This window comes from Lissotriton helveticus, chromosome 7 (genome assembly GCF_964261635.1).
Source record: "Lissotriton helveticus chromosome 7, aLisHel1.1, whole genome shotgun sequence".
Taxonomy (NCBI): Eukaryota; Metazoa; Chordata; class Amphibia; order Caudata; family Salamandridae; genus Lissotriton; species Lissotriton helveticus.
In genome coordinates, this window is record NC_136068.1 from 1684730059 (window position 1) to 1684753159 (window position 23101).

Sequence of the window (23101 nt, forward strand, 5' to 3'; positions counted from 1 at the left end):
GTGGTCCTTCTTGATCTCAGCGCGGCGTTTGATACGGTCAGTCATAACACCTTACTGAACCGTGTAGCAAACGTCGGCATTGTGGATAAGGCCTGGCTCTGGATAAAATCCTTCCTGAGTGACAGGTCATTCCAGGTGTTTGACGGACAAGCCGTCTCCTCCAGCATACCGATGAAGTGTGGAGTCCCTCAGGGCTCCTCTTTAAGCCCTGCGCTTTTTAATATCTATATGAGGCCACTGGCTGAGGTAGTTCGTCCGCATGGAGTTAAGATCATTTCCTATGCGGACGACACACAGCTGGTGGTCTCCTTAGCGCAGGAAGCCCAACATTCTCCATCGGGGGGTCTTACCAAATGTCTGGAGGAGGTGAAGTCCTGGATGACGCTGTCCTCATTGAAGTTGAATGGGGACAAGACAGAGCTCATGTTGCTAGGCCCGGCTGACCCGACCCTCTTCAAGTCATTATGGCCCACCTGTCTAGGCCCCCCCCCGGCCCCAAAAGATAACATCAAAAGCCTAGGGGTGTGGCTGGACAAGAACCTCACCTTTAACACTCAGGCCACAAGGCTCTCTGCCATCTGCTTCGGACTTCTTCGGACATTGAAGAAGGTCCTACCCCTGCTCCCAATGGAGGCCAAACAAACAGCTATTCAGGGCCTAATACAATCACGCTTGGACTCAAACAACGTCCTTTACCTGGGAGCTCCAGAGTACTCTTTGAATAGGTTGCAACTGGTGCAGAACTGTGCGGCCCGCACTCTACTGCAAATTCCACAAAGAACCTCAGTTAGAGAGGCACTGACTAGCCTTCATTGGCTACCAGTGCGAAAAAGAGTGACCTTTAAGGCAATGTGCATTGCCCATCAGGCCTTCTGGGATTCGGGCCCAAAACTCTTGCGTAGCCTAGTCAGCCAATACCACCCTGGCCGTGAACTACGTTCCAGTCAGGCCTTTATGGCAACAATTCCCAGAATCAAGAGATCTAGAGCAGGTGGAAGAATGTTCACCCTTAACGCCTCAAAAATCTGGAACACCCTTCCCCCTCACCTGAGATCTAACCCGAATCTTGCTTCTTTCCGCAAGCAATTAAAAACTCATCTATTCAAATCCCCGTAACCATTCAGCTTCCCGTTTTTTCTTTTTTTCCTCCTAGTCTCTGACAGTCTCACTACACCCCTTCTGGTTCCCTAGCGCTTGGACGCCTCAGGGCAGCAATCGCGCTGTACAAATGTATTTTCATTCATTCATTCATCAAAGGCTCAAATTAACACCCAGTCTTTTAACGCAGAGCCATGGCGACATTCAGCACCCAGATCCGCAACAGTTGAACCTAGCGATCTTGCTCCTGAGGTCATAGAATTTGGTTACCTAAACTTGCCTCCCGACTGTATGAATATTATCAAGGAGGCAAGAAGGCCTACAACCAGAGCATGCTATGCGGCGAAGGGGAAGCGATTTGTCATCTATTGTAACAATAATGACATTAATCCGCTAGATGCATCTACTCAAAACATCATATGTTATCTCTTACATTTGCACAGATACAATCTGGCTTACAATTCCATACGGATACATCTAGCCGCCGTAGCAGCTTATCTTCAAAACAGGCAGCACCTTTCACTCTTCAGAGTGCCTGCTATTAAAGCTTTCCTAGAGGGACTGAAACGAATTATTCCACCAAGACACCCACCTTCACCTGTCTGGAACCTCAACGTGGTTCTCACCAGACTAATGGGACCACCTTTTGAACCTCTACATTCCTGTGAGATACAATTCCTAACATGGAAGGTGGCCTTTCTAGTAGCTAATACATCGCTCAGAAGAGTTAGTGAGCTATAAGCCCGAACTATTCAGGAGCCATTCGTACAAATTCACGCTAATAGGGTAGTGCTGCGAACTAACCCTAAATTTATGCCAAAGGTGGTGTCCCAGTTTCACATCAATCAAGCTATGGAACTGCCAGTATTCCTCCCCAATCCAGATTCCGTGGCAGAAAGAGCTCTACATACCCTAGACGTTAAAAGAGCTCTCCTGTACTATATAGACTGAACAGAAATTTTCAGAAAGACCAAGCAACTGTTTGTTGCCTTTTCCCCACAGCACAAAGGCAACCCCATTTCCAAATCAGGTATAGCCAGATGGATTGTTAAGTGCATACAAATTTGTTATCAAAAAGCAAAACGCACATTAACAGTTCCCCCACGAGTGCATTCAACACGCAAGTTAGGGGCATCCATGACTTTCCTAGGAAACATTCCTCTAGAAGACATATGTAAGGCAGCCACATGGACTACCACACATACATTTACCAAACACTACTGCGTAGATGTACACTCAAAGCAGCAAGCAGCCGTAGGGCAGGCTGTACTCAAAACTCTTTTTCAGACTGCTGCAGCTGGCACGGGCAACCGCCGCTAGGAGGAAACTGCTATACATTCTATGCATAAGATGTGAATTCAGCAGCCCACATGCCTCGAACGGAATATGCTACTTACCAGTATGCATCTGTACTTGGCATGTAGGGCTGCTGATATTCACATCGCCCTCCCTCCTCCCCGGTGCCTGTCGCAGCTGTAGCACTCATAATTTATCTCTAGCATGGACATCACTTACTGTATCATACTCCATCCCTGCCACAATGGCGAAAAACAATCTGAGGATGGAGAGGATGCCCATGCGCCCTGTGGTCCAGGGGAGGAGCCACCTATCTCGTGATACTTCGAAGAGTCTTCCAGGACAACAATGTGCAATGATCCGGACCCAACACTAGGCGGCGATCTATGCATAAGATGTGAATATCAGCAGCCCTACATGCCAAGAACAGATGCATACTGGTAAGTATCATATTCCTTTACCATCTCTTTAGAGAACTTTGGGCCGAAAATCATGTTGGACCGACTCGGATCCGCCCGACACCTACCGTGAAGCAGGACCGCCCTTCTAGGAGTCGGAGGTCCCACTGGCCGCATTTGGATGCGACCGTTTCTTATTGCAGCGAGTGCTGAGGGCCACTAGGAGCCCTCAGTCACTTTAGACCTGCCTTTTCATGGCGGGTTAACCGCCAAGAAACGGCTGGTGGAAAGGGACATTGTAATCCCACAGCGGCATCATTGTAGGGATTGCAGTCCCTCCAATGGTCGACCCATCAGGCAGACTGTCCTTCCACCACATGCCACCACCCGCCGCATCCTAATGTGGCAAGCGGTCGTGCAGGGGCCACTGATGTCCCACCACCATCGTAATCGGCCCCGTTTACAAATGTAATATATATTTTTAGAGCAGTCAGTGGTCCTACAAACCACTTTCAAATCTTAAAAAATAAAAATGAAAAGTTTCATTTTTATTTATTTACATTTTTTTGGAAGCATCACAATTTCCTTTAAGTATAACGTCCGGCATTTGAAAGAAAAAAAAAAAAGATTACTTTGTTTAAAAGCAATGGCAGACAGGGTTGTCTTTTGATTCCAGCAGGCCACCATCCCTATGATGACAGCGATTCCTAGTGGGTCACAAATTGCGACTTACCCCTATTTGTGACCCACTACGAATTGCTAATTAGAAAATAACTGCTAGATATAACTTTGGTACATTAGTATTAGGGATTACAAAGAGTGATTTGCAAACAGTTCGCTATTTGGTAACCGCTATTACTAATGTTAGTACATCTGGCCCCTTGTTTGCCACAAAACACTTTATAACAACACAAACCACAATTACATGTTCTCTCTTTTTGTCAAGCAGACACCATTGTGAACTGTGAGGTCAGCAGCTCAACCTCTGCTTTGCTTTCGAAGATACAAAAAAAACATGGTACATGAGGAAGAACTCTTCCAATAACTACCTCTGAGGTTTGGAATCCCATGCCTAAATTGCTCCAAGTTTTATAACAGTTGAAGACTTACCTATTTGACATAATACTGTAAGATCTAACAACATGTCTGTATTCCTTTCTGTCTTTTTCCATTAAAAGATCGAGTTTACAAAGCGCCTGGAAAACTTTTTGAGATTAATGCTGCACGTAATAAATGACTGCACAAATGAAGAAATATTGTATTTATTTTAGAAACAAAAAAACACGCAAAATTAATTTAATGGGAAATTAGAGAAATGTACTTTGTCTAAAGGACGAAGAATATGTTAGGCTCTAGGATTTCACATTGCCTTTCACTTACTTCATTTCCTATTTTTGTCACTGCGTATCATTGCTTAATTTGAACCTTCCAGTTGTCCACACGTGATTCAGTTTGCTCTACTTGCACTGCTCCAACAAATCAAGCTAGAGACACAAAATTAATGTTGTCCTCCAGACCAGACTCATTGTCAGTGAAATTGCTCTCCCCCCTCGCAGCTCCACCATCTAGTGAGGCCTTGCCCCTGCACTCTCTGGTGTTGGTGTTCGAGGCCCTCCTCCACGCACCTCATCCCTGGTTGGATCTCTGTCTCCTTTCACTCGCTCTGCTCTTTCTCTCCATTCTCACTCGTTTTTCACTGATTTCAATCTCCCCCTTTTACTCCTCCTCTTTGTCTTTCCTCTGTTTTCCTTTGTTTTTTTTACTGATTTCAATCTCCCCCTTTCACTCCCCCTCTGTCTTTCCCCCTTTTTTACTTGTTTTTTACTGATTTCAATCTCCCCTTTTCACTCCCCCTCTTTGGGTCTTTCCTCTGTTTTCACTCGTTTTTTACTGGTTTCAATCTTCCCCCTTTCACTACCCCCTCTTTGTCTTTCCTGCATTTTCACTTGTTTTCCACCAATTTAATCTTCCCCTCTCACTCTCCTTCTGTGTCTTTCCGCCACTTTTCTTGCTTCATTTCCAGTCTTTCCTCTCTTGTGGCCTTTTTCCGCCCGTTTTTCCCTGCCGCTGCTGCCCCAGTGGCCCAGCTCCCCCAGCACGACCAACATGACCGGCCCAATCCAGCTCCCCTCCCCGCCTCCCAGCTGTCCAGCCATCCCCAACTCCGACTTAATGGTGACTGCAGCGGACGCAGGCAGCGAGCGTGCCAAAGGCGCACCAAAGGCAAGCCTGTCTGCGACCTGACCGCGACCAGCGCCAGGAACCCTGGACCTCCCCAATGCTACAACACAGCTGCACTCCAGACTCTCAACCCAGGACGGAACAACAACTGCAAGCTAGCATCACCAGCCAACACCCACGGACCCTTCAGCTGTCACTGCTGCGGCACACCTGCAGCACCGCCAAGACCACGGACCCGGCGTAAAACGCCCATAAGACCACAACCCAACTGAAGACCCTGCAATAAATTCTCTTCAACGTCTGATCCCTCCACAAACACGCCACCGAAATCTGGGACCTCCTCAACAGCAACATCCTGGACGTAGCTTTCTTCACCGAAACATGGTCCAACACCACCTCAGGACCGGACATCGCCATCGCCATTCCACAAGGATAGAAGATTTTCAGGAAGGACCGCCCCACCCACCTGGGATGAGGATTCGCCATCGTCCACAAATCCAACCTCCCTGACGAGCACATTCCCTGACGAGCCCACAGACCTGATGGAACACGTTCACTTCAAGATACTGGCCAGCCGTACCACCACCCTCCGAGGAACCCTCATCTACCGATCGGACCCCGCGGACATTTCACCAACTCCATCACAGATATCATCTCCCCGCATGCCATCGCGTCCACCAACTACACCCTATTGGGATACCTCATCTTCCACCTCAACAACCAACTGGAGCCCAGCACCACATCCCTCATGGACAACCTCCACAACATTGGACTCCGCCAGATCATGACCTAACCCACGCACTCAGCAGGACACACCCTCAACCCTCTCTTCACAACAGGTAACTCCATCACATTGAGCCACACCCCCGAACTCCCATGGACTGACCACCGATGCGTCCACTTCACCTTCAGAACACCCACCATCCACAGACACCAGCTCCTGCTTACACAAAGAAATTGCACCGGAATCACCGACGACCAGCTAACCTCATCACTCAGCAACTCCACCCCAACCATCACGGAAACGACGACCCCAACACCGCAGCCCGAATCCTGCACAGATGGATGTCCGACAGCGCCAAACACCATAGCCCCCCCTCAAGAAAAACAACACCCATGCCAAGAAAGCCAAATGGTTTACCACCGAACTTTGAGAGTCCAGAAGCATTTGCCACCACCTCAAAAAGGCCTGGAGGAACACCAAATCCACAGAAGCCTACAACTTCAGAGCCGCCACCAACGCCCACCACCAGCTCATCAGAAAAACAAGGAAAAAAGTGATTGAAGACAGAATCTCCAATCACGCACACAACAGCAAAGAACTCTTCAACATCATCAAGGAGTTTGCCCAACCCACCAGCGAGTCCACCAACATCCCTCCTTCACAAGACCTCTGGGACAAACACAGCACCTTTTTCCACCACAAAATCAAGAGCATCTACAACAACTTTGACGAAGACAACCAACACAATGAACCCTCACCAACTACCCCCGACACCCTGAAGCCAGCAATCGACAACTGGACAGCCCTCACCACTGAAAACACACTGAAGACGATGAGGTCAATCCAATCCGGGGCCCCCACAGACTGCTGCCTTCACCACATTTTCAACAGAGCCGCTGACACCATCGCACCCATGCTCTGCCACACCATCAACCACTCCCTGGCAACCGCAACATTCCCCGACGACTGGAAACCCGCCGAGGTCAACACCCTCCTGAAGAAACCCTCAGTAGACCCCACCGACCTCAAAAACTACAGACCCATCTCCCTGCTCTCGTTCCCAGCGAAAGTCATTGAGAAAGCCATCATCAGCCAACTCACCCCATTCATCAAAGAGCACAACATCCTCGACTCCTCCCAGTTCGGCTTCAGAAGAAACCATAGTGCGGAAACCGCCCTCCTCGCTGCAACAGACACCATCCACACCCTAATGGACAAGGGAGGTACAGCAACAATCATCCTCCTCGACCGCTCAGCGGCGTTCAACACTGTCTCTCACCGCACCCTAATACGCAGACTCCGCGACGTAGGGATCCAAGACAAGGCCCTCAACTTTATCCATTTGTTCCTTCATCTCCGGCAGAACGCAGTGGGTCAGACTCTTCCCCCCTTTCCTCACCAACCCTACCCCTACCACCTACTGGGTCCCCCAGGGGTCCTCCCTCAGCAATATACTCTTCAATGTCTACATCGCTCCGCTCGCCCCCATCGTCAGCACCTATGGACTCAACATTGTGTCATATGCAGATGACACCCAACTCATCCTCTCCCTATCCAACAAACCCAATACTGCCACACAATGTTCGAGAAGGCATGGAAGCCGTCGCCAAATGGAACAGCTGCCTACAACTACACACCAACAAAACAGAAGTACTCATCATGGGCTCAAACCCCGAAGCATGGAACGACACCTGGTGACCCCCTGCCATCGGCAGCCCGCCCAGCCCCACTGACCACACACGCAACCTGGGAATCATCCTGGACTCAGAGTTCAAAATGGACCGCCAGATCAACTCTTTCTCGTCCTCCTGCTTCCACACCCTCCGCCTCCTACGTAAGACCTTCACATGGATCCCCCTTGAACACGGAAAGACCGTCACTCATGCCCTGGTCACCAGTAGACTCGACTACAGCAACGCAGTCTACGCTGGAATAAACAAAAACCTCACCCGCAAGCTACAGAACATCCAGAACGCCGCCGCAAGACTGGTCCTTGACCTGCCAAGACACTGCCACATCTCCCAGCACCTGCACACACTCCACTGGCTCCCAATCGAAGCTACAGTCACCTTCAAGGTGCTCATCCATGCCCACAAGGCCCTCCACGACACCGGACAAGCATACCTGAACGGCCGACTTAAATTCCACGCACCCCAGAGGACCCTACGATCAGCTCAGCTCTCCTCCGCTGTGGTCCCCCGCACCAGAAATACCAGATCAGGAGGCCGCTCCTTTTTCCACCTCAGACAGATAACATTGCTCCCCATCATCGCCTCCAACCCCACCCCCTAGCTCCTTGAGACCCTTATGAGTGAGTAGTCACGCTTAACAAATGCCTGATTGATTGTCCCTTCATATTTACAGTGTTTTAAAATATAACTTTTTTCATGTATGCGTTCATCACTAATCTGCTTTTCTAAACAGTCGCTGACCACCTGAGAAGGCGTTGTGAAATACAAGGGGTCCGTGGACTTCGATTAGGAACCGCTGCTTTATAATGCTTTAATGAACCTCTGATACATTTTAGTATGTGTCAATTGCTTTTGCATAGACATTTCCCTTGAAAGATGTGAATGTCTAAGTTTTCTCAGAAGTTCTCCTAGAATTTTCTGTTCCTCCCCCAAACATTTTTATTTATTCTGAACGCAGGATCTTTGGTGGAGTCAATGTTTACTTTTTTTAATTCGTTTTTAAGACTCGGGGTCCACATAAGTAATAGCATTTTACATTTGCCTTTTATAATGTGGTGGATTTCCTTTGATTAAAGTGCTAGTATCATTTGTAGCATAAAGTAATAACTTTTATGGGATACTTGAAAGTTATTTTTCTTTAATTCACACTGCAGGTGGAGGATGCTCTTGTGCCACTCGGCACTGTAAATATCGCCCACGTCAAGTCCGAATACAAGGACATATTCGATGCTATTTCATTTCCAGATAAGACGAGGTGGGTAAAAGAATGGCGCTGCTTGTGTTTTTTTAAGTAATGTCCTTAAATGCTGCACCTGGTATGTAATGGTGGTCAAAAGATGACCAATTCCTAAACTTGTGAATATGTGCTTGTTTTCTTTGGGAACTAGGTATTGGGGCTTAGTAAAACAGTTAAACATAGCTAAATATGTCGTACTGCTAAGCGCATTGGTACCTGCAAGAAATTTATTTGTCTGCATACCAATACTATTATCAGAAATGTTTACAATAGCAATAATTACAGTAAATCGATCAATGAAGAATATGGTGGTTGTATTAATTTGGATAAAAGAACGTTAGTTGTTTGGAGTAACTGCAGCCTTTATGTGGCCGAATTTGGCAATGTCCAAACATTAACTATGCATATTACATTATTTTTCTAGATGAAATGTCATAGATTTTTTTTTTGTGAAGGTGGGGGAGGGGGGGGTGGTTGTTAATTAGAATGAGCTCGATTAATATACATATTTACAGCGCAACCTAGTCATATGACTTTTTAGGGCGCTTCTGAATGCTTGTAAGGAGGAAAAATCCTGAATGTGTAATGGTAGGGATTAAGAGGACATGGAAAATGAAAAGCTTGCAACTTGCAGACTGCAGTTAGTTACTTAAGTGTAGCATGAGGTTTTGGTTAGTGGATAGTATGTATTGTGTAGGGGTGTTTCAGGAGAGGCGGACGAGAGGTAGGTTGGAGCCAGTTCATGTATTGCTTTGAATACAAGTGTCTCGAATTTGTAGAAAGTTCTAATGTTTGGCTTGGTGACAGTGGGCTGCAGGGAGGGCATGTTTGGGTAGATTACACAATTTTTAAGCTGCAGAGTTTATGATTTCATCTAGATGAGTAAAGGAATATTTGTGGACGCCAACTTAAAGACTGTTGCAGTACTACAATCTGCTAAACACTATTGAGTCGATTGATGCTTTATTTGCATTGAATGGTGAATGCTTATATTTTCCATATTGTCTGGAATTGGCAACACAATGCAGTAGCTGTTTTTGGTGTAAAGTCCTCCATTTTCATACTTGGATTGAAAAGAACACCAAGGTTTATTAGTGAGGATGCAAATATCAGAATCGGAGGAAAGTGGATTAGGTCACTGAGCGAGATGGGAAATGTTGTAGAGAGAAAGTGTGAACCGTAAATTTTGAGTAGTTGAAAATTATTGCTCACAATGCTATCTAATATCTGATAGCAATGAAGCAATCAGTCATGCATGACTATGTTTGTGGTACACAGTTAGACACGTACAAAGACTTGCATGTTGCCAGCATAGAGATAAGAGAAATCTTCATGAGAAGATAATGTCACCATGGGAGGAGTTGTACAAATAAAATAGCAGGGTTCTAAGTATCTAGCCTAGGGTAACCAAGGGGTAGGTGTTAATTTTTGTAGTGTTCCATATTACAGAGAAGGAACAGTCAGAGAGGTATGAGGTGAGTCACTTGTGTCTCAGGCCAGTGATGCCTAATGGACTTAAAAATGAGCAAAGAATAATGTGATTTATGGTGTCCAAGGAGGTGGATAAGTGGTGGTCAATATTCATCTTCTGAGGACAAGTGAACCTGTTTTCCTGTACCTTTACTGGCCAACACCAGGCAGTCTTACAGTAAGGTAGTGTACAAACTCCGTCGCACGCACCTAGTGGATCACGAAAGACAGTTGCCTCTGTTGAGGACACTCAATGTCATCCTTTTTGCACACTAAAATTCCCAAGAATGCTGTTTCTTGGAAATGCATTCTGTTCAGAGTGGAGTACAGGCCTGTATGTCTTCCTGCCCTCTACCCCTTCTGGCTCCAGTTATACAGAAGATCAAGACTGACTACGACAAAGCTGCCTTGGTTTGTCCGGATTGGGCCAGTAAGGTGTGGTGTCCAGAACATGTGGGCATAAGCAGCTGTACTCTAATCAAGCTTCTGCTTCGAAGGGATCTAGTGTTGCAGCAACAGTGCAGGGTCCTGCACCCTGGCCTCTACACCTCCATGTATGAACCCAGAGCCAATTGTCTTTTAAAAGAATGCGCTAACCCTGCAATATAAGAAATGTTAATAATCCTGTGCACTTGTTCCCCAAAGTGGTTTAGGAAATTGGTGCAGAGTAACAACTGTATCTCAGAGGAACTCCTTGCAACATGAAGATCAAACCTCCACCAAGCAAATGTTAAGGCCACATTCTTCTGAAACAGAGGCATTCAGTCTGCTTAAAGCATCAAAGTTCACATTAGAAACTGAGGTGGAAATAGTACTTGAGCCCAAAGGTCACAACCGCAGAATCCATTACAAGATAGGCAACTCCCGGTCATACCCAGCAGCCCTGATCATAGAACATCAAATAGCTACCATTGGAAAGGAATCTGAGTGCCGGACAAATCACAGGAGCTGGAGAACCCTTCAGATAACTTGACAAGTTCGCATTGGATGCATTGCATGAGCAGTAGAGCATCACTTCCTTGCAAACTAAAGACTGGCATAGAGTATTCTTGCACTCTGTACTTCTAATAAAAATCTCAGTGTCGCAATTCCTACATCTGTATGTGAAAGATAAAACCCATGACTCGTGTGCAAACCTCTCTTCTAGTGGTTTGTACCTTTCCACATGATGATCTTGAATCAGTATTTAAAGTGAAACGTTGAGATTGGCTGAGAACTAAACTCCTGTATTAACCAATCTGCTGAGGTAATTCCTGCAACTGTAAATAGTAATTTCTCCAATTTTCTTTGTGGAACATAGCGTATGTTGCAGATTTACTAGCTATAGAAATTTGTTGTTTAGTTAGATTGTTTGGTAAAATCAAACTACTGGCTTTTAGGTGTTTCCTTGGGATGCACCCAGTTCGTAAAATCTGCAGAGTCCAACTTAGTTGCATAATAGACCTTAGCTGTGATCGACCATATTGCAAAGAGGACATGTCGCTCTGTATGATGTTTATAGCATACAACTTAATGTTACCTTGCGAATACATCCTAGTGGATAGTGTGGTGATACCATTGTTTACTACTGTTAGAGCCTTTTTCAAATTTGCTCTGTGAATCTCGGGTTGTCTCTCAGCAGCTTCCTGATGTGAAACGTTTTACAATTCATTGTATTTTGCATACAGAAATGCTTTTGACCTGGTTTTTGAGGACCTAATGAAAAATCCTCTAGATCCAGGCCATCAGAAAGAAAAAATGTGTTCTCTTTCACCTCAGACAATGTTGAATGTTTTTACCACTCTAGGCACAGCTTCCGAACGATGTAAGTTGTCTCCACCCATGTGTGTTGTGTCTACATGTAAAGTGTCTCTTGCCTATTAATCCTAATCCCCTTTGTGTTGTCTTGAAAACTTGCCTGACATCCATTAGTATCTAATGGCCACACTAACCATGCCTCTGGACTGGAACGTCAAGAATTGCATGTCCCATTCCTAAGCATATTGTCTAATTTTTCCTCCGTATAATTTGTGAACTGTTGTCCGTATTCAAAACGTTCAAATGTGGGAACCTTTGGTGTATTTAAATCCTTAATCTTGGCTAAGGCTGAGACAGGACTTTTGCTTCATATTTGTATTCAGGAAAATCAGTTGGTGTGCTGTAACGCATGTTTTAAATAAAGCCTTGTTCTCCTGAACCTGCCAATCTTTTGTCCTCCAAACAGATTATAAAGCTAAACTGTCTCTCTAAAAGTCAGACCCTTGTGTCAACAACCGGGAAATAAAAGATGCAGAAGAAATCGGCATTGTATCAGTGAGCATAATTTTGTTTGCTGAACAAGGTGTCAGTTTACAATATGACTCTTCGTCAGCTGAGTCCTGACCAGAAAAATATACAAATTTCTGTGCAGATGTTTTTTGAGCTACCCCGTGGTGGTGTAGTGCAGAGTTCCCATTGTGTGTATTTAAATATTGCACAAGGAGTACTTGCTTTTTGTACATAATAGTGACTATAATGGTCAAAACAGAACATTTTATCAATATTAGATGTACCATCATACACTTTATCACTTTTGAAACCAGTATAATGCTCGAAGTCAGCAAGCCTGTCATGTACTGTATGAATATCCTAATCATCTGAGATAACTGTAGGAGTAATGAGATTGTTTAAAGAAATACGGAATACCTGAGGTATTTGAAAAGTTTTGATAGTTCCAAATATATCATATGATTCTTTATCCCAAACAATTTCACTGGGAACTGGAACAGCTGAAATGTTCACCAGGGAAAGGTCTCTTCGCAATTTGTGTGATGAAGAATGTACAATTTACGTGGTCCCCTTTATGGAGGTGGAGTTGGGTCGGACAAGAAGTCAACAAAGTAGCCAGAGGCTGTTTGTACAAGAATTGGTTACTTGTGGAGCTATGTAGAACTGGCAGATGACTCTAATGGCAGTACTTTGCTGAAGACACCATCCTTGTCTGTTGCGGAATTGAAATCTGTGCTTCCGTACATGATGATTGTATGCCATTTGTTGATATAACAAGCGGAAGTAATACTTCAGTGTAATCTATCCCCAGCCGGGGCGAAGAAGCTTAATTAGTCAAAGCTTCCAACAGGGTCTCCTTAAGGGTAATGAGACAAGACCGGTAACTACCCAGGAGCCATCGAGGTCTACTGTGTACAACTGGCTACATAATGTGGTTTCTTGAGATCTATAGACCCAACTCTGTGCTGTTTGCTACCAGCAAGGGGTGGTAAAAGTGCTATACTGGTACCTTCAACAGCCAGGACAGGTACAGGCGCTCTGTAGGATTGTCCAATTTCCTTCTTTTCCACAGTTTCCTCCTGGAGTTGATCACCGATCTTTGGAATCCAACCAGAAGTTCCTGGTGCTTCCTATACTCCACCAGTGGCAGAACGTTTCTGCTGTATGTTGCTCTGATCATCTCAGAACTTGTTCAGTTCCTGCAAAACATCCAAACGTTCACTGATATCATAAGACGTTTCCCCCATCACTGTACTGGGACTGTCAAGGTCTGGAACCCACATCTTAACCCCGAACAGGATCTCATTGGAAATTCAACCACCCATGAGATCTGTAGGCGGAATACTGCAACTGCAAACTGAAAATAATACCCTAGCTGTTAAAGATTGCTTTGAAATCTTGGTTCTTTCTCTCCACTACATTGTTTCCCTAGGGATGATTGGGGAAGGAGTACTTCAGAGTCGCACCCAGTTTTCCCATGGTGTACTGCATACGTCCCAATGAAAACTGGCAAGTCTTTTATAACAAGTTGAGCGTCATCCGATCACTGTGTCCATACCCATAGGAATCAAGAGCAGGAATCCACTGCTACCATGATATACTTCTAAAACCCATGTGAATGTAAGGGGCTGCAATGGTCCAGATAAACACAAACCAGAGACGTATTTTAAATAAAAATAGGTGTCAGCGGTGGTCAAGGTATAGTGGAAACTTCCATCTGCTGGCACCATGTCACATTTAAGGACACAGTCCTTCGTCTACTTGTATAGGCTTGGCCACCAATAGAGTTGCTGCAATAGTGAAATTGTAGCCGCCACTCCTGCATGAGCAGAAGCTCGACCCTCTAGTGCTGCTAGGATTAATCCTAACCTGCAATCTGAATTAGGAATTATTCTATCCCCTACCCCGAAAATATGAGTTGTTGGAATGGAATGTTTTGAAAACTTAACTGGTAGGAGTGTTTAGTTGGAAACCCTTTTGGCGAGAGGGTGCCTTCGCGCACGGCACAGACAGCCGTCATGATATCTCCATCTATCCTTGTGCTAGAACTGCAGCAGTTTGCACTGTGTGTGTATCACCTGAGTCTGTGGCAAACATGCTTTTAGTTTGGCCACTTGTCCCCAAAATATATTGTACTTTATTGTGTACTCTGGAATTCCTAAATCCATTCCTGCTCTAGTAGTGCAAGTACTAATTGTAGGACTCAACACAGTATTACGAATTACACAAGTGTGGGGATCCAGGATCCGTATTCTCAAGTGCCAGAATTAGAGCTTTTAGTTCAGCCAGCTGTGCAGTACAATCACCAAGTGACTGCTTGTAAGTTTTGGGAGGTTGGAATTTTCCATCCTGCATCCTACCCTTTACTGTTGGGCAAGCCGCAGAGTATTGGTGCTTTGTCCCCACTGCAAGCTGAGCAGAACCCTGAGTGTAGGTTATATAATCATACTGATCTAGAGGCATGACTTCAAAAGGCTGAGGACATTTGTGTTTATATTGGAGTTATGCTTGTGTTTGTAGTGCAGAGTCAAATATGTAATCTACATCTGTTGTTGTTAGTGAATTGGCCCATTGTATCCATCTGGAATATTATGCTTTCTCATTTGGAATGCTGGCCTTTGTAAAAGATTCTAAGGTTGTAACATGAGTCACACCAATTATTTGTTTTCCCTGAGCTAGTAATCTTTCACTACAGCAGTCTGTCCTGCTCTCAGGATTTTTTCTGTTACTGCTAAATGAATTTCTGCATTTGCATATAAATGTGATTTATATGCCATAGGCACAGTGTCTCCTTCATTGAGTGTGACATGGGTGTACTCTGATGCATCTGCAAATATACGTATCACCAGGTTTGTGGTATTAACTTATGTGTGTAAATGTTTTTAAGCTAACATTTCAGTTTGTACTGAACATAGAATCTTGTATTATTCAGATGTCCAATTTGTGCTTAAAGTCTGAACGAATCAAGTCTAGAAGGGTTTTACCCGTTCTGCATAATCTGGAATTCAAGTTCTGCCAAAATTTTGGAGTTTTTTCAATGTGTTTTGTGGTTGTAGATTTACGCACTAGATTGTTCATTAGTGCCGCGCTGTGCCCGTTTTGTACTGAAAATGCACGGTTAGCATTGTTCAAGGTTCTGTAATCTAAGATAGAATGCTATGAATAATCTGGTTTCATTACTGGAAACTAAAGATTTTTCACAGGGAAGGTACAACTTTCTATTACATCTTGATACGCAGGTTGTGTGAGTATTTCTCTAACTTGCTTTTTAGCCTCTTGTGTAATGTGGTTTTGTCTTTGTGGGGCAGACCTCACAGGTATGATGTGATAAGGGGATCTTTCATCTCAACCCACTTGGTTACAGTATAATGCCAGAGCTTGCGCTATCGCCCGCTCCTTGGCTTATGTATGTTTTACTGAATCTGGAATGAGGTCATAAAAGGCTGGTAAAATTACCTTTTCCCCTTTAGGGCAATCCATGACAAACTCTGGTGGCCAATCCTTTTCAGCCATGAAAATGTCCTTCCCGAAAGACACATTCTCACAAAAAAGAACACTTGTGTTATTTAGTTAATCCCTCTACATCTGGAGTAGCAATTCATATAATTGACTAGGGACAGTTAGTCTCCTGTCCAGTGTTTCCACCTGGATACAGTTACTCGTTCCTACTGCCACCAAACACTCCATAAGATTCCGGCGAACTATTGTGACTTCTGCAGCGCAGTTCAGCATGGTCAGAGCCCACTCCCTATTCACAAGCATTGTCCTCAATATCTGAGGCATGTTTGACTTTGATGCTAACTACCTTCTTCTTTTGTAATTGAGGCTTGGACTGTGTAGGTTTGTCTTCCTTTTTTATTATGAAGTCGGAAATGCATTGTGAGTCCTTCTTTAATTTCACATACTCCACTGCGCTCTGATTGTCCTCCTCTCTCCAGTCGTTTTTCGGACGACTCCTGAAAGGAACGAGAGGAACAGGTATCCGTATCCTGATACCCATTAGGCATTTTAATTGTATCACAGTTGTGCAGATTATAGTGCTTGTCTGAGGACTCCTGTCCAGGAGGTCCACTCTGTGCTTTAGTCTTTTATTTATTTTTCTTATTATACCACAATAGTGGACACTCATAGTGGTAGACTCTGGTGCCTGCTTAGAGTAATCCATCTCTGGATTACCCTTAATGTGTGGTTTACTAGGTTTAGCGCTTAAATGAATCTCTACCTATCGATTCATAGGTTTCCTAAATTTTAGGTAATTTGCCCTCCTTGTTCTCTGGAGCAACCTGTGTGAGCCGGTAGCATATAACCAAGGCTGCGGTTCCCCTTTTTATGTTACCCGGGACATGTATCGGGTCTAGAGATCATCAGTTCAACAAGTACCTACTTGCACCCACTGGGGTGAACCACTCAAGAACTCCATGTACCAGAGTCCCTAGGGGCGATCCGGAGGAGGGGCTAGCGGTGTGCGGTCCATTGCGATTGTTTCTACAAATTGGCTCCCTTGAGCTTTGAGTCGACGGGCTCCTGGACGACGCACCTGCGTGCCGGTTCGGGCATCGAGGCCATTGATGGTTGCTTGGCGGCCTACTCTTCCACCCCTAACTATTTTCTCTACTGATGAGGGAAGTTATCCCGAAACCCGAGCCATGTCTCGGGCGACATCCAAAAACCCGGGACATGTATCGGGTCTAGAGATCATCAGTTCAACAAGTACCTACTTGCACCCACTGGGGTGAACCACTCAAGAACTCCATGTACCAGAGTCCCTAGGGGCGATCCGGAGGAGGGGCTAGCGGTGTGCGGTCCATTGCGATTGTTCCCCTTTTTATGTTACTAAGCTTCAATGCAGAAACTGCAGCACAATTGCCCATGAGTTTTATCCCCAAATCCAGGGCAGGGCTGCCCTGTACTCATTGTGGAACTGTTTGAGCACTTCTGGCAAAACGGCTAATGAGTGTACGATGTGTTTTGATATATACTGCAGCAAAGACTGTGCCCCAAGTGGTGCAGTCTTCCACTGGGGAGCCATCCCCATTAGCAAGCATATTGTGAGAATTCTGTTTTTCTTGCTGTCCCGGGAAAACACAGCTTCAAGCTGATTTGTTTTTGGTGCAATCCAGAACGGAGTCTCTACCAGTCGGTTGGGAAACTTACCCATGGCTGAATTATTGGTCGCTAGACTAATTCCAGGTGTAGGCAATTGTGGTTGTGCAACTTGATCAGCCCTTGCTGGATTTGTCTCTGTTCACATCACATATTGTGTCAAACATCGATATATTCTTACATGTTTACAATGTAATTAGTTATTTTGCTGTCAGATTTGCTATACCTGGGAAGGGTGTGTAACTGGCTAAGACTGGCCATGTTGCCCCCTCATTACTGAGGTGACCTAGTTCTAACATCGTTTGTTGTGTGTGGTAGGGCGCCTTCAAGCCAATTTTGGTGTTCCTGAAATGATAATGCTGTTTTTAGTGCTTCGTAAGCTGTGTAGTTGTTAGTAGCTGCAGCTACAGTGTAAGTATGAAAATGTCTTGATTGTGCATTCACTGCTGTTAATGTAACCCATGAATAGAATACCTCTGTCTTGTATGCATCGTGGGACTCCACCATGAGGGCATGTCTCCTCCCCTAAGGGGAGCACATGTTCTTGTAACATCTGTGTGACTGTGTCTGTAGTTTACCAGTACATTAACTGGTGCTGCATTAGCCATTTGAATATGTGGAAATTCAGAGAGGGTACCTCTGTGCGATAATACTTTTTAAAGGTTCAAGCTTGAACAACCAACCACCAATACATAGGGGTTTCCGTACTCGGATGAGGAGAATTTGTTCCTACTACCACTGATGTCTCTGGTTATGAGGTGAGTCTTTGGGTACACAAAAGAAAACTACTCGGGCGATCCAGTAAATAAGAATCCAAGCTAGAATGTTTGTGGTCCTGTCTCGTATTTTCATACTTTCTCAGTAAAACTGTGCCTGTATTGGACAACGTGCACGTCAAAACTGTGCAAGACTGATTCTACACACACTATCAGGATATGTTGGCCTGAGTCCTGGCTAGCCCACAGTGCGCCATGTGTACCCCAAACTGCAGTCTTATAATAGTTGGTATGTGCAGCCTTAGAACATGACAACCTTAACCCCACCCCCGCAAAGAAATCATGGAATTTGATCTAGAAACACTTAATTTGGTAACTAATGCATACCCAAAGAGATGCACAAGAAATACACAACGTGTCATTTAAATTTTCATTGAAGCGTTTTGATTCGTGTGTAAAATATGTGCGCTGCAATAATCAATAGAAGAAAATGGAACAGTGTATTCAGCATTACGAGAATAGTGAAGAAGATGAACAATTCACCCATTGTGCTGGTATATAGGATATTTGCTTGCATATAAGTAGTGTTATATTTTGTACTCCTATCTAGCGTTATCTATCTAATGTGTTTAGGATGGGTGAATCTAGTTCCCCTGTTACATGTGGAAAAGTGTCATCAGGGAGCCGGTCTTGTTGGAGAGCAGGGCATCATCCCTCACTGGAGGTATACAGGAATCACCTGGGTGGAACTACAGCATGGGGCGACCTCAGGCCGCTATTGTTGATTCTTTTGTGAAAGATTAGTTCCCGAGCACACAATAACAAACAACAGCATTTTGCATAGTGAACTTAGCCCTTGTACAGAATGTTCACAGTACTTGATAATATGTCTATGAAGAAGTGTAAATGTAAGCAAAGCCATTTCAGAGAATATAATCTTTCACAGGCATGGAAGCAAATGTGTGTCAAATATCACGGTTTAGGAAAAGATGTTCACTTCAAAACATGAGAATGTAAAATGGTGGTGTGTCTGCCCGAGTCTAAATGTGAACACATGACACAGTATTGTCCTGGATATCTGTCAAGCTGCTACATGAGTATCAGGGCACACAACCACAGAGTACTATTGCCTTGATAGCCAAGTCCGTCGGGCTGGGCATTTTGCCCTTTCTGTACGGTAGGACTTTTTAGTTTGAGTCATTTCACAGATCTACCACCAGGAGAAGTACTGCTTTGGTATCTATTCTAAAGGTGAGGAATTTGAGGGTATAATTATTCAACAATCAATCAATCAACGAAGGGGCTTGTAAAGCGCGACTACTCACCCGTGAGGGTCTCAAGGTGCTGGGGGTTCTAGACTGACTCAGTGAGGATCATTTGAAGAGCCTGGTCTTGAGGTCCTTCCTGAATTGGGTCAGTGATGCTGATTGTCTGAGGTAAAGGGGCAGGGTGTTCCAAGTCTTGCCGGCAAGGTTGGAGACCGTTCTTCCTCCAGTTCTGGCCTTCTGGATCTTGGGGATGGAGGTAAGGGGGATTTGGGAGGATCGGACTTGTCTGTTGGGTACGTGGAAGGTGAGGCAGAGGTTCAAGTAAGCTGGTCCTTGTCCTAGCCTTGTAAGTGTGAGTGAGGAGCTGGAAGGTGACTCTCTTGTTGACTGGGAGCCAGTGAAGTTGTTGGAGGTGTTGCGTGATGTGGCTGCGGCAGGATCACTCTTGTGGCTGCCTTTTGAAGTGTAGTTGTTTCTTGAGCTGTTTCTGGATGGTGCCGGCTTAGAGGGCGTTGCAGTAGGCGAGTCTGCTGGTAATGACTGCGTGGGTGACAGGATTCTGTGGGGATCCATCTGAATGTCTTTCGGAGCAGATGGAGCCTGTGGAAGCAGGCTGAGGAAACTGCATTGATTTGGCAGTCCATTGTGAGCGAAGAGTCTAGTTTGATGCCAAGGTTGCTTGCTTGCGTGGTCAGTCAGGGTGGGGAGAACTCCCATCGTGGCTGGGCACCAGGAGTTGTCCAAGGCTGACATGGTGGGTCCCAGGATGAGAACTTCGGTCTAGTCCTAGTTGAACTTGAGGCAGCTGTCTTTCATGTTGAGATGGCCTTCATCCCATTGTGGAAGTTGGTTCTAGCCATCCAGGGTTTATCAGAAGAAGTTATTTACCTTTGATATCACTCTGTGTGATGGATACTCTGTCTAACCCTCATAAGTTCCAAGTCGAGGGTGTGCAAGAAACTGACTTCAGTATATGGTCAGTGCTTATATACTGCTCCGCCTGTCACTCCTGCAGCAGAAGTACTTTGATGCAGAGTCGCACAGCAACACCATCTAGAATGCAGGAGCACTGATTTAAAGTTTTTCGGCTCCAGAGTGGTGTCTGGGGACATTCTCAAAATAAGGAATCTTCACTTAGAGTATCTACCAGGAATAGCATTACTGAAGGCAAGTAATATGTTCTTTAGGTCGTCTTTAGAACATGATGGTAATCTGTCAAAAAAGACTAGTGGATCTGACAGCATATAAGAACTTTTCCTGATGGATATTTCTGGATGCAGATTCCTCATCTTAGAATAATTCCTTAGGCTGCAGTTTGGATACAGAGACTTTTCCAGCAATCTTTCCTGCACGCAGGCAGGTGGGGCCATGTGTGTTCACAGGGACTCTGAACCGACCCTCACTGACAAATTGGAGTCGCATATAAGTGTTACCCTTACATGCTGACATCGGTTATTTTCTTTCTATTCCGAGAGATACGGATTTAAAGCTCACCTCAAGTTCATCAGTCTCCTGATTTCACCAAGCACTAGAGAAGATGTCTTCCTCAAAAACAACAGGATTGAGGCAATGCCACTATTGCAGAAAGTAGATGCCAGTTATGGATTGTCATGATGTGTGCCTGTGTTATTTGGGCTCTGGGCACAAAGTCATCCAACAAGTGTGCCCTTATGCACCTACATGCGATCGATTCAGAAAGAGGTTGCACTGTAGGTAGAGGGTGCTCTGCAAGTTGAGGATCTGCTCATTGTCTCGATTTTGATGCCGATCTTGCACAAAGTCCAATCTCACTGTAAGCGTAAGACGGCCAAGAAGGTGTCCGGAACCCTTCAAACAACTTAAAAGATTTGAGTGATAACTTATGGTCCTTGCAAGTCTTGTACCATGACCTTTAAGCCCTGCTCATTAAAACACTCGAAATCCAATCTGGTGCCAGGAATCCAATCTGTTGCCTGGGTAGTTTTTGAAGGTGAGAAACGTGTTGTTACATAGACTATTCACCAGAAAGAGCATTTCGAATGATAAGTAACCTGTTGCTGTAAACAACTGCGAATAAATTTGCTGCAGCTTCACTGCAGTGATCAATGAATTTTAATTGAATTGTTTGTCCTCTGCTACCATAGCCCGTGTGCAAATTCCACACCAGCAAACTTATTTTTATTTAGCTGCAGTAGTATTCCTACTAACCGGGTCCTCATAATGCCCTATTTTGCGATTTAAGATCAATTTGTTCAATAGGTACAGTGACATTTCCACTTCTTTTTACTTGCAGGTTAGTTAACAAGGTGATCCCTGTGCCGCTCTCTGTATCCGGCTTCATTGGTTTTATTGAATCCTTCTCCATGTTCCAAACCTTCCTGAAAAAGGACGCAAACTCAGCGAAAGAACTGCTGAGAAAATCTGAGGAAAGGTACCAAATAATGTGTTAAACTAAAATCTCAATAGCAGACATAGAGTTGCCGTCCTCCAGGGATAGATCACAAATTAAACAAGCATTGGAAATGCAATAGGGCTCGCATTAGGAAAGTTTGAGCTATTGGTCTTATAAATGAATTTTTTTTTTGTGTAATTAACTTTTGTGAAGATTATGTTCAGTGTTTTTTATTGTGACGAAAATCCAAGAACAGAAGTGAAATATTAACATCTTTTTGTGATTTGTAATAAAGCATGAAAGCTTGAAAACAGCTTGAAACATTGAAAGAACATATTTGAACCAGTGATGCTGTGGTTGTGCTGAGTGATGCTGTGGTTGTGCTGAGTGATGCTGTGGTTGTGCTGAGTGATGCTGTGGTTGTGCTGAGTGATGCTGTGGTTGCGCTGAGTGATGCTGTGGTTGCGCTGAGTGATGCTGTGGTTGCGCTGAGTGATGCTGTGGTGCACTGAGTGATGCTGTGGTGGTGCTGAGTGATGCTGTGGTTGCGCTGAGTGGTGTGTGCATCGGTGGAGCTTAGTGGGTGCATTGGTGGAGCTGTGTGGTGGGTGCATTGGTGGAGCTTAGTTGGAGCATCGGTGGAGCTGTGTGGTGGGTGCATCGGTGGAGCTGTGTGGTGGGTGCATCGGTGAAGCTGTGTGGTGGGTGCATCGGTGGAGCTTAGTGGGTGCATTGGTGGAGCTGTGTGGTGGGTGCATTGGTGGAGCTTAGTTGGAGCATCGGTGGAGCTGTGTGGTGGGTCGTTCGGTGGAGCTGTGTAGTGGGTGCCTCGGTGGTGCTGTGTGGTGGGTGCATCGGTGGAGCTGTGTGGTGGGTGCATCGGTGGAGCTGTGTAGGTGGAGCTGTGTGGTGGGTGCATCAGTGGAGCTGTGTGGTGGGTGCATCGGTGAAGCTGTGAGGTGGGTGCATCGGTGGAGCTTAGTGGGTGCATTGGTGGAGCTGTGTGGTGGGTGCATTGGTGGAGCTTAGTTGGAGCATCGGTGGAGCTGTGTGGTGGGTGCATCCATGGAGCTGTGTGGTGGGTGCCTCGGCGGAGCTGTGTGGTGGGTGCATCGGTGGAGCTGGGTGGTGGGTGCATCTGTGGAGCTGTGTGCTGGGTGCATCGGTGGAGCTGTGTGGTGGGTGCTTCTGTGGAGCTGTGTGGTGGGTGCATCTGTGGAGCTGTGTGGTGGGTGCCTCGGTGGAGCTGTGTGGTGGATGCATCGGTGGAGCTGTGTGGTGGGTGCCTTGGTGGAGCTGTA

The 23101-nt window shown here is 45.3% G+C and overlaps 1 protein-coding gene across 2 annotated transcripts in view; it reads left to right on the forward strand.

The window, feature by feature from the left end:
- Positions 1–23101, forward strand: part of LOC144770659 (putative methyltransferase DDB_G0268948) — a 241386-nt gene that overhangs the window by 187107 nt on the left and 31178 nt on the right. For both annotated transcript variants that reach the window (XM_078655368.1, XM_078655369.1), the window contains exons 5-6: positions 8543–8643; positions 21702–21839. In XM_078655368.1, the coding sequence (XP_078511494.1) occupies positions 8543–8643; positions 21702–21839 (239 nt within the window). The remainder of the gene's footprint in view (positions 1–8542; positions 8644–21701; positions 21840–23101) is intronic.